General features: G+C 42.9%; 1 protein-coding gene across 3 annotated transcripts in view; it reads left to right on the top strand.

The window, feature by feature from the left end:
- CCDC198 (coiled-coil domain containing 198) overlaps positions 1-12,948 on the top strand; it is a 33,017-nt gene that overhangs the window by 13,442 nt on the left and 6,627 nt on the right. For 2 of the 3 annotated variants that reach the window (XM_045162058.1, XM_044924931.2), the window contains exons 3-5: positions 5,524-5,610; positions 6,710-6,808; positions 7,750-7,909. In XM_045162058.1, the coding sequence (XP_045017993.1) occupies positions 5,524-5,610; positions 6,710-6,808; positions 7,750-7,909 (346 nt within the window). Of the gene's footprint in view, positions 1-5,523; positions 5,611-6,706; positions 6,809-7,749; positions 7,910-12,948 lie in introns of all 3 variants that reach the window. The other variant, XM_006055687.4, reaches the window with a different exon arrangement.

Genomic DNA, 12,948 nt, shown 5'->3' on the forward strand with positions numbered 1-12,948 from the left:
GGATATATGTATATATATATGTGTGTGTATACATATATCCCTATGGCTGATTCATGTTGAGGTTTGACAAAAAACAAAATTCTGTAAAGCAATCATTTTTCAAGAAAAAATAATTTTTAAAAAAATTGGAAACCAAAAAAAAAAAAAAGATAACTACTACTTAACCATTATCACAACTGTGGATCCAAAGAAAATGAGGCTGAAATCAGAAAAGTCTACAGAGTATATGATTCCAACTAAATGTAAAACTGTGCAGACAATAAAAATATTTGTGGTTGCCAGGGGGTTCAGGGGAGAAAGGAATGGATGGGCAGAGCACAGAGGGTTTGGGGGGATAGTGAAATTACTCTCTATATGATGCTATAATGGATACATGTCATGATACATTTATCCAAACCCAGAGAATGTACATCAAGAGTAAGCCCTAAAGTAAATCACGGACTTTGAGTAATAATGATTGCTCATATAGGCTCACTGATGTAGCACTCTGGTGAGAGACGTTGATAGTACTAAGGTTGTATGTGTTTGGAGACAAGAGTATGGGAACTCTGTACTTTCTGCTCAATTTTGCTATGAACCTATATCTCTCTAAAACATAAATTCTATTAATTAAATATATACATGTAAATAATATATAAAATATATAATATATATACAAATATGTAAATACATACACATTTGTATCAATATATAAAAATATTATATATACAAATATATAAAATACATATATATACATCTGTATCAATATATGTATTATATATGTGTTTTACATATATGTATATAATTATATATTTCATTGTATATATGTATCATATCTTGTATATATGTATCATATATTCTTTATCCATTCCTCTGTTCATGGACATTTAGGTTGCTTCTCCGTCCTAGTTCTTGTAAATAGTGCTGCAATTAATACTGGACTGCATGTATCTTTTTGAATTATTGTTTTCTCTGGGTATCAGAGAAAACCATGCTCTTGCTATATGTCCAGAGAAAACACATACACATATATATATGCATATGTATACATACTATATGCTGCTGCTAAGTCACTTCAGTCGTGTTCAACTCTGTGTGACCCCATAGATGGCAGCCCACCAGGCTCCCCCGTCCCTGGGATTCTCCAGGCAAGAACACTGGAGTGGGTTGCCATTTCCTTCTCCAATGCATGAAAATGACAAGTGAAAGTGAAATTGCTCAGTCGTGTCCAACCCTCAGCGACCCCATGGACTTCAGCCTTCCAGGCTCCTCTGTCCATGGGATTTTCCAGGCAAGAGTACTGGAGTGGGGTGCCAACATACGTATATAAAGAGTTACAAATACTTTACATCCTCAGGGAGACCTGTCAGTTCTCTACTATGGCATCGGTGACCTAGGACAAGGAAAATTCTATTTCTAGGCATGCTGAGTGTCTGTGAGCACCCTCAAGATAATAAACTGTTTCTTTCAGAGCACGATTTGGACCTTATGTATATATATATATGTGTATGTATGTCCCTTCCTGCCAGGATATATCCCAGACTAATTGAATCTCAATCCCCAATGAATAGCCTAGCAATTTTACTTTGATTCCAGGAGATTCTGATAAACCAGGTTTGGAAGCAAGTCTGAAGAAAGTAACATAGGATTTAGCAGTGAACACACCTGAGTTTGAATCCCAGAATCACCACTTTCTAGCTCTGCAAAATTGCACAAGTCATTGACCTCTGTGAAATAGGGAGTAACTGTAATTATCCACAGGGTTCCCATGAGCATTGAATGACACTGTGAGCGTGGCATGATGGACAGCAGTGGCTGCAGACATAGGGGCCTAATCACCAGAAAGAATCCAATCTTGAACCAAGTCCAGGGATGGCACACTTTCTTTGTGCCCATCCCAACCTCAGAATGCCCCCTCAGTCATTGCTGAGTCTTCCTCCCATAGGTGCTTCGGTCTCCCCTCCCTTGGGGTCCCTCCCCCCTCCTTTTCTTCTCCATCCTCAGTCCTTCAGGGCTCTGACTTGATTGACAGCAGGTTTCATTTACCCTGCATCTTCATGTTCTGCAGAGAGGAGAGCCAAGACAATAAACAAACCTCTTTCTAATTAATACTGATTACCTCTCATTATCTCCTTGCTAAGTTAATATTTTTTTTAAAAATCCACTTCTTCGCTGAAGTGAGAATGAGACAGAGAACTACTTCCTTCCACAAATGTAAATGGCCTGGAACTTCTTTAAAATATTTTGGCATGTGAGATCTTGAGTTCTTCCCCCTTTGTCTCTCCTCCCTGTCTCCACATCCTTTGCTCCTTTTCCCTTCCCTGTCAGGTCAGCTTTGGGCTGCTCTACCAGAAAGGTCTGTGGTAGAGAGTGGTGCAGGCCCAAGTCGTGCTCTCCATTATGGGTGCTCAACAGCCATTTTCCATGGTCTGTCCCTCTCTTTTCACCCTGGTCACCTTGAAAACCAAACTATCTTTCAGGCCTACCCCTTGATAACAGAACCAATTAGATTACAATGGAAAATCCTTTCCAAATATATTAGGATTTGCCTCTAGAGTTGGATGAAGGCAGCAGTGGTGCTCACGCTGTTTTGTTGGTTTATTTGGTGATTTATTTGTTGATTTATTTGTTGGTTTATTTGGCTACACCAGGTCTTAGTTGCGGCATGAGAACTTTTGGACCCAGTTCCCTGACCAGGGATTGAACCCCAGCCCTCTGCATTAGAAGCATGGCGTCTTAGCCAATGTCCTGATCACACTGTTTTCTGTGGCATGGTGTCCTGGTTTTCCTCCTGCTTCCCAGCTGTCACTCCTCAGTCTCCTTGGCCAGTTCATCCCCATTCATCAGCCTCTCAGTGTTGGAGCACTTGAAGTCTGCAATCCTCGATTCTACTCTTCTCATTCTGGACCTCACTCATCTTACAGTTTCAAATGAACAGAGTGAGAAGAGCAGAGCCAAGGACTGGCTACTCAGGGATGCTTCTCTACCCAGGGATGGTTCCTACACATGCATCTCCACCACGAACCTCCCCCTCTACATTCCACCCAAACTTGGCCCTCTTCCAGGATTCCCCATCTCAGAGAATGACTGCACTATCCATCCCTTGTATTGATTTCTGTGGGCACGTCACTCTCCTTCAGTAACCATCACGAGTCTTGCTTGGTCCATTTTAAATATTTGTAGAGCCCATCAATCTCCCCACATGAGCCCCCAGCCCATCATCTTTGTCCTCCTAAATGCTCAACCCCATCTGTAATTGCTCTTCTTCAGTCTAGTCCCACACTGCACTAAAGCAGTCATTTTTTAAAGCTAGTGTCGTCATGCCCCTACTTGGCTTGCTGCTGCTGCTGCTGCTGCTGCTAAGTCGCTTCAGTCATGTCTGACTCTGTGCGACCAAAGAGATGGCAGCCCACCAGGCTCCGCCATCCCTGGGATTCTCCAGGCAAGAACACTGGAGTGGGTTGCCATTTCCTTCTCCAATGCATGAAAGTGAAAAGTAAAAGTGAAGTCACTCAGTCATGTCTGACTCTTCATGACCCCATGGACTGCAGCCTACCAGGCTCCTCCATCCATGGGATTCTCTAGGCTACTTGGCTTACCATGTGTCAATAGCTGCCTGCTGCTCTTAAGAAGACAATGTGCTTGTGATGCCCCATCAGGCCCTGCATGACCTGGTCCCTGTGACCTCTCCAGCCCCATTTGAGCCACTCTTGCTCTCACTCTCAACAGCAACCAACTGACTTCTTGTGGTTCCTTCAAGAGATCGTGCTCACTCCTGCCTCTGGGCTATTGCTCATGTGGTTCCTCTCTTGGGACACCTCATGCATGCTAAGTCACTTCAGTTGTGTCTGACTTTGTGACCCCATGGACTGTAGCCCGCCAGGCTCCTCTTTCCAAGGGATTCTCCAAGCAAGAATATTGGATTGGGTTGTCATGCCCTCTTCAAGGGGATCTTCCTGACCCATGGATCAAATCCCAGTCTCTTATGTCTCCTGCAATGGCAGGCAGGTTCTTTAGCACTAGCTCTACCTGGGAAGCCCAAGTCCTGTGAAAACTCCCAACCTCCCAATGTCTGCTTTAAACTTACTTCCTTGGGAAACTTGCTTGGACTGCGTCCTGACCCTTCTCTCCCTTGAGTTAATTTTCTAGTGCTGTAATAACAGAGTATAACAACTGTGTGGCTTAAAATAATAGATGCATTGTCTCACAGTTCTAGAAGCTACAAGTTCAAAATCAAGGTGTCGTCAGGGTTGGTTCCTTCTGAGGGTTATGTGGAAGAGTCTGCGCCTCTCTCTCAGCTTCTGGTGGTTTGCTGACAATCTTTGGCATTCCTGGGGGTGTTACAGCAGCACCCCAATTGCTGCTTTATCTTCACATGGTGCTCTCCCTGTGTGCATGTGGTCCAAATTCGCCCGTTTTATGGAAACACCAGACATATTGGATTGAGGGTTTGTATTCTGGGATGACCTCATCTTCCGTAAATCTACAAGGATCCTATTTCCCAATAAGACCACACTCTGAGGTACTGGGGGCTTAGGACATATGAATTTGGGGGAGGGAACATAATTTAACTCATAACACCCCTCATTTCCAAGGTGGAGTCCTCCAGTTATATATTGTCACAGTCCTATCCTGCATTTATCTGCAAAACACTGATCACACAAACAATAGTGTATTTATTTCCCCACAGATTGCAAGTGCCATGAGGGAGCATGTCCATTTTTGTTGACCACTGCCTCTGTCTGGCATGTAGCAGTCATTCAGTAAACACGCCCAGAGTGAACCAATAAATTCTGTGATCATCCAGACTGCTGACTGCATCTGAACGTGAGGAGATCAGCCTTTGTTCCACAAGCCTACTTAGCTACGTCCTAGTGCTCCAGCTCCCGGGGAATTAAGTTATCTGAGACAAGTAGAGCTGGAGGCAGATCACAGATCATCAGTTGCTGCCTAATCTCAGTGACCTCTTGAGACTCCAGCACCATCTCCTCATAAAGCCAAGCCCCTATTGGAAAAATCCATGTCTAAGATTTGTTAGCATATTGTACTTTCATTTTCCACGTGCCTCATAAGCACCCGGGACTCTTACTGAGAAGGCTGAGCTTCTCTGGGGATCTTAAAAGAAGGCCACTTCACTAGGACTGGAATGGTTTAGCTGGGTGGTTAAGGGCTGAATAAAGGAAAGCAACTTCTGGGGCCTCCTTCATCTCTAATAGTCCAAGACCCTTGTTGTTTGATAACTGTGGACATGGTCCCTCAATGCAGACAGAAAAGGGTTCTTAGTCCTTTAACTCTCTGACCAGCATTTAGATCTCTGAACCACTGGCCATGGTGCAAGAGAAGGCTGACGAATCCAGGTTGGTAAAAAAAAAAAAAAAAAAAAAAGCCTCTCACACAGGTGGAACTGTAGTCCTGTTGACCTCACTTTCCCTGTGTGCTCTCGAGAACACGTGCAGAGTGTTAAGATAGCTTAAGTTCTGGCTTTTATGCTTCATCATCTCATGGCATGAGGAATGTTGACTGCTCTCAATGTTGGACTTTTAGAAACTTGAACCCATTGACCTGCCACAAGTAATTACTTCTGAAAGGCTCCTGAACCAGCAAGAAGCCAGGAGGACTCACAAAGCAAAGGTGAGCAAACCCTGGAGAGGGACGAAGCTGAGGGGCCATCCTTTTCCTGTCCTCCCTGCACAGAAGACTTCAAAGGCAGGGCAAACTATTAAGTAATGCAGAGTTAGAACTTTCTAAAGCTATCCATTCTCTCCTGGGCCTGCCTCCAACTGGAGATTACACTTGCCTCTCAGATGAACTCTGAGCCCTTCTCTGCTACCTGGTGAAAACAGGGAGATGTTGATGAGAGAGGGGAATTTTATTGGGAAATTGGTGATTCATAAAGCGTTAAAATTTGTGAACACTTTGCTCTCCTGATTCATTTCAGAGTCACCTAGATGCTGCTGTGTGGCTGACTATTTGATAAAAGATGTCCAGCTACTCTTAGATCCTCAAGGCCATGTTTGTGATGCTCACGACAAAACACCTGCAGAGATGGGCCCCTCCCCAAGGCTCACAGCTTCCCACAGACACTGTCCACAGGGCAACATAACTGGGATCACTCAACACATTTGGCTGCCATGTCTCTTCCTCTTCTTGGCCACCCCCTGACTGCCCTTAATAACTGTCCACATTGTCCTACTGGAGTTTTTGATACACCAGGGAGGATCACTCAAGTCCTAAATAATCAATTTTCAATCCTTCCTAAACTACAGTGGACAGTATTGGACTATGGGGGTATACCCTACATAAATATGTTAGCATCTCTTCTAATGTCATAGTCAGACAATTATTCAATGGCAGAAGAAGCAGAGAGAGAGAACCAGGTCTCACCAAACCAGAACACATTTCTGGAAAGATAGTTAAAGCAGCTGTTGACACAGAAAGTGACGTCTTGTCAAAATGAGATATAGAAAGATATTTCCATTCAACGTTTGCAAAACTCTACAGGAACTTTAAAAACAAGATGATACACATAGCAAATTGCCCCTTCGTTCACTGATAGCTTCAACTAAGGACTGGTCTGGAAGCTGCAATGCCCCATCTTTGATGTCTCAAGAGATCTCTATGGATTATAACCGATAAATAAGATTTCACTGTTCCAAAATGGATTTCAAGTTTTGGATTGCAGAGTAACCAATTACCCCTATCCTAACAAGCGTGTCATCTTTCATAGCAGGAACTGGAAAAGAAGATGCAGACTCTAATGTATCCTTCTGGGAAAAGACAATATTTACATAAGATGCAAATGCTGGAAATGAACAGTAAAAGACAAGAGGTAAATATGAGAAGAAGAAGAGAGTCGTATTTACCAAATGTATGCTACATAATCACTGTTCTGGCACATGAATACGTTAAGCATTCATCTCCAGACCTTACCTAGCATTTTAAATTTAGTTACTGCAGCCAAAGTCTCCTCTACTGGGATTGAGAGGAAAACATCAGGATCCCTTCTGCTACCAACTCTGTGCAGTCTTTTCTCTGTGTTCCATCTGTGTTCCAGATGCAAGGACGCATCTGTGTCTCAAGTTTCCCTTTTTCATAACTGTTTCTTCTACCACATTTGAGCTCCAGCAGGAAAATGAGGTTAGATAATTTTTCCTGGTTTAGTTAAAAGGACAGAGGGTGAATTTGTCTTTATTTTGGTACTTGTACCTAATGAGCAAACATGCTTGCATATTCAATCATTCGGCTGTGTCTGACTCTTGGCGACCCTGTGAACTGTAGTCGGCCAGGCATTTCTGTCCATGGAATTTTCCAGACAAGAATACTGAAGTGGGTTGCCATTTCCTCCTCCAGGGTATCTTCCTGACCCAGGGATTGAAACCTAGGCATCCTTCTATAATTTAAATCATAGAATCATTTGATAAGGAAGATCTCTTGTAATAAACCCCTTTACAATCATGTTTCCTATAAATGTCATATTCCAAATTCCTCACTGTAGTCCCTGTCTTCTTCAGTTCCAAATATATCAGATGGCCTGTGGAGAAATGGTTTTACAAAGGTCCTCACCATTTTGAGACTACCGGCATGCTCCTGTTTCTCCTAATAAACCTGCACATGAAGAAAGTTTCCATATCTTTTAAGAGGAAAAAGAGAACCATGTTCTACGTATCTGTCTACAGATACATATACAATCTGTAAAGCGGCCGATTTGTTGACCTATTCTGGTGAAGGCAGTGTGAGGGGAGAACACTAACACTAGCTGGTCAATTTCAGGCACAAGTTGAACTGAAGAAAAGTCTTCACAAGGAGCCAAGAACTAATAAGCAGAAACAGAGGGACCATAAAGCCAAGAAAATCCTTCAAAGCATCCCAAGAAATGATGATGGTGACTTTCTAACCTTGTTGCCTGATGAAACCTTGAGCAGAAGTCTAGGTGAGTCATGTAATTTTTTTAGTAAATAATATATCAAGTGTTTTAAAAACTTCACCAAATAAATTTCTGATATGGATTGGGAAAACACAGAGCTTCCCTTGGGTCCCTGTTGATATTTTATCTCCTGGAATATAATGGGCCTGTTGTCATGTAGTTTGGGATGGCCGAGAAGAATAAGACTTCAGCGCTATGGTGAGATCTCTTTTTAGAAATATACTGTACTTTACATGCATGATTGCAATCCTTGCACCATCCCCAGGAGGAGAAAAAGGGCCTCATCTTGTGCTTAGAGACAGTGAAGCACGTGGAATTATCAATACATTAAACAGCACATTGGTATCAGCTAGTTTGGCACCACATGCAGAAACTCTCTCTCAACCACCCTCTCCCCTGCAGCCCTCTTCACACACTCAATGTCTAACGCTCCATCCAGCATCACCGTCCTCTTCAAACTTGGTCATGCTGCCTCCGCTGTCTCAATGGGCGTGGCCTCTGTGCTCTCCGTCACTCAGGCCAGAGATTTGGCCCCTTTCCAGCCCTGCTGCCCCCTCTCCTGGAAGATGGTCAGTCACAAAGTCCTGCTGATGTCACCCAACGCTGACTATGCCCCCATCCAACCCTTAGGTCAGCATGTCACACCAGGGCTATTGCCATAGCCCCCTGACTGCACTCCTATCTCAGGTCCTACTTTCCTTCCATCAACCCTTCACCTCAGTGGTCCCCAGACCACCACCACCAGCATTACCTGGGAACCAGTCAGGGCTCCAGGCAGAGCGACTGAATCAGAAACTGTAGGGAGGGGGCCCAGCAGTCTAACAACTCCTCATCTCCCCCCATGATTCCAACACCCCTAAAGTTGAAGAACTACTGCTCCACTTGGTGATCAAAGTGTTGTCCATAAACTAGCAGCATCTAATCACCTAGGAGTTGATTAGAAACACAGAATTTCAGGTCCCATCCCAGACCTACATAATCAGGATCTACATTTTATCAAAATGATTCTCAAGCACAATAAAGTTCTAGAAGCACTGCACTATTACCAGGATAATCTTATGAAATGCCAATCTGACCATTGGCAGAATCCTTCAGTGAGTCTCCATCAGCCCGAGGACAAAGTCTGAACTCCTTACCCTGATACCCTAAGCCTTCAGAGTCTGTACACTGCCTACCTTTCTGGCTTCATCTCCTACTATTATCATGCCCAGTTTCCATACTCCAGCCAGGCCAGGTTGCCCAGTGGCCCCAGATGGCTCTGTGATTTCCAACAGACATTTGTATTCACAAACTCTGTGCTGTATCACCCCATCAATTAGAGTCTCGTCTAGTTTTCACTGTATGTACTCTCCCGGAGCAAGCCCATCACTGCAAATCCAGGTATTGTTCACACACACAGAGCTCTCTGTGCTCTGGCCCAATCCCCTGTCTGCAAGACTGAGTGCTGAGAGAGCAACAGAAATGCTGGCTGTTTCTCTGGAGGTCTCGAGCTTCTAAGATGCAGTCCAGCTGAAAGAGATACTGCCACTGCTCAGGAAAACAAAATACCTGATCAATGAGTTAATCAAACAAGAAAAAGCTGAATAATTGAAAATCTACTTGGAGCATTTATCTAACCTATACTCCCAATGCAGGATGAAATCTGGTGTGTAGTCACATAGATGAACAACTTTTACCATTTAAAAATATTGGCGAAACCACCAAGAAACATACCTCAGCTAAAGTTGAACACTTTGAGTCATTGCTTGAGATCAGGCTGGAAAAAAAAAACAATGCTGGTGAAGTCTTTGGAAGACTGTGTCACATGGAGAAGGGGGGTTCTCCTCTACCCTCCTGATATATATATATTTTTAAACTGCTTCATTTTGTTCCAGCTAAAGTTTATGAAGTGCTTACTCTAAGCCAGGCAAAATAGCCCACCTTTAACATGAATTATCGCATTTAGGCTTCACACAACCTCTAAGGCAGGAGTTACTAATTGCTCCCATGAGACAAATCAGGATTCAAGGCCCAGTCTTTCTGATTCCAAAGGGTGCACTCCCACCCACCCCCTCGTTTAGCCTCATCAGGACTCTAGTGGCCCAGAGCTCTGCCCAGGACAACCTTGGGAAAGTCTGCAAATGCAGTTTGTGATTCCCTCCACCCTCTCTCTCAAAAGCAGGCTTCCCTCTGCAAAGCCTATAGAACTCACCACTCTGCAGGCACATGTTCAAGCAGTGATTCCTTTTTACTTATTCTCAAGTAGCATCTTTGATTTCTTTCTATGCTTCTGAAAGCAGTTTACTTTGCTTTCTCCTAAAAATGGAATGTAGACAGATCATAGACTTCCATGGGCATGATACTAGTCAGGGTCTGGTACCTCTTCACCTAGCTCCTCTTATTTAAGGCTCTATTTGTTCATTTTTGTTCCCTCTTTTGGAAGGGAGGATGAGAGTTTCAGATCCCTTGTGAGATTAAAAACGAGTTTTTGTTTTTCCTGCTGCTTCTTTAAAATGAAATCATGCATGCTTTGCTTATATTTTACATATACTTACCTAGTAAGTTACATGTGCTGCTGCTGCTGCTAAGTCACATCAGTCATGTCCGACTCTGTGCGACCCCACAGACAGCAGGCCACCAGACTCCCGTCCCTGGGATTCTCCAGGCAAGAATACTGGAGTGGGTGGCCATGCTATCTGTGTAATATGTAATGATACATGACTTACACAGAGTGAACATCACCCTTTTAGGCAGGCAATTCTGCGAGTTTTAATATATTAATGTGGCTCCTACGCTTTCCAGAAGCCATGATATGAATCTAGTGAGGAGAAAAAGCACTGGACTTGTAATCAAAATCCTTTATTTGAATCCTGACAATACATTATTCAATGTAAGCTCTGTGGGAGCCAGGAGCTTTTCTTATTACTAGGAGAGTACCAGGTACATAATAGCCTCTTAATAAAAATTAGCTATATATTTGTTCATATAGCTTTATTCTACAGAAAGATTGTAGCTAACTTACAGTTGTCTAACCTCTGTGAACCTGTTTCCACATTTGTAAAATGGGAATAAAACATTGTGTCTACCATGCAGAGTTTATGTAAATTTCAAATATTATAATATGTGTAAAAACACATATAAAATATAAAGTATCATATGAATATGGACAAAACTGAAGAAATATGAAACTGATGTCTTACAGCAGAAATAAGATATGCTTCAGGGGAAGTGTCACTCTACATACATCATGTGAATGGCACCTTCACAATTCTGGTCTTACCTGGTCACTTGTACTATTATTTACTTAGTATTTTCCTTTAAGGTATCTTGCTTAGTTTTATGTTTAAAATTTATCTTTGCTGTGAATCAGCTGTAACCTGAAATTCTCATCTTCCTTTCCAAAAGAGGGAACAAAAATGAACAAATAGAGCCTTAAATAAGAGGAGCTGGGTGCAGAGGTGCCAGAACCTGACTAGTTCTGGATATCTTCCATTTTTAGGAGAAAAAAAATGGGTTATGGGTTTGATAGTGGCAATAACATTTTTCTAAAATACATATTATAAAATACATAACCATCAAAAAATTTTAATATTTTGTATGGTCCTTGTACTACCTAAATCATTCCCTATTTTTCCCTACTGGCCTGTTTCTTTCCTCTCTCAAGACTAACTTTTTAAAATAATTATTTATTTGGCTTCACTGGGTCTTAGTTGTGGCACATGGAATCTTTAGTTGTAGCATGTGATATCTAGTTTCCTGACCAGGAATCAAACCCAGGCCCCCTGCACTGGAAGCACAGACTTTTAGCAACTGGACCACCAGGGAAGTCCTGTCTCTCTCCAAATTCATTTTGAAGTATCAATAGGATACACTTTCCTCTACTTTGCTCACCCAAAATCTATTTAGGTTTTAAACATTGTATTTCTCTCTTTTCTTAAGTCTAGCAACCATAAAGAATCCAACATGGATTTATCAAAGTGTAACAAGTATAAGACATCTAGCTAAGAAGTTCTCAAACTTTAAGGCTCTCGGAGAAGGCAACGGCACCCCACTCCAGTACTCTTGCCTAGAAAATCCCATGGACGGAGGAGCCTGGTAGGCTGCAGTCTATGGGGTCGCTTCACTTTCACTTTTCACTTTCGTGCATTGGAGAAGGAAATGGCAACCCACTCCAGTGATCTTGCCTGGAGAATCCCAGGGACAGGAAGCCTGGTGGGCTGCTGTCTGTGGGGTTGCACAGAGCCGGACACGACTGAAGCGACTTAGCAGCAGCAGCAGCAGTATTCCTGCCTGGAAAATCCCATGGACGGAGGAGACTGGTGGGCTGCAGTCCATGGGGTCGCTGAGGGTTGGACACGACTGAGAGACTTCACTTTCACTTTTCACTTTCATGCATTGGAGGGAGAAATGGCAACGCACCCCAGTGTTCTTTCCTGGAGAATCCCAGGGACGGGGGAGCCTGGTGGGCTGCCATCCATGGGGTCACACAGAGTCGGACACGACTGAAGTGACTTAGCGGCAGAAGCAGCATACAAAAATTTGTATACAGTGCTTTGCTAGTGACTTAAGGGATTTTCAAGGATAATACTGAACATGTGACTTTTGCCTCACATGCTAACTGAAACATCATAACACCAAGAGTGTCGGGAGACTCAAGCTATTGTTAATATTATGTTAGATTCCACCATTACCAGTCTCTTCTTGTTTCTAATTCCCTGCCTCTAGTCCACAGAAAATCCTTATTCTCAGTCTGAGTGATGTTTCTAATATTCTGGGCTCATCTGTAGAGCAGAGATGATTGACAGCTCCAGGCCCCAATGAATGAAGCCTTTCCCAGGTCCTATTTATCAATATTTCCCACCTTCCAAAATTCTCTGATGGCTCACTTGTTCATTCCTTTATTTACTCATTCAACAAATATTTACTGAACTGGGTAGGTGTGGTACTTACAACAGCACAGACAATGAACAAAAGAAAGTCCAATGAGAATATAACTAGAGACCTAATAATCTGAGGAGTTGGACAGTTTCTATGAGAAAGTGGCATTTAAGCTGAGATGGAAGTAG

This window comes from Bubalus bubalis, chromosome 11, assembly GCF_019923935.1.
Source record: "Bubalus bubalis isolate 160015118507 breed Murrah chromosome 11, NDDB_SH_1, whole genome shotgun sequence".
NCBI classification, from domain to species: Eukaryota; Metazoa; Chordata; class Mammalia; order Artiodactyla; family Bovidae; genus Bubalus; species Bubalus bubalis.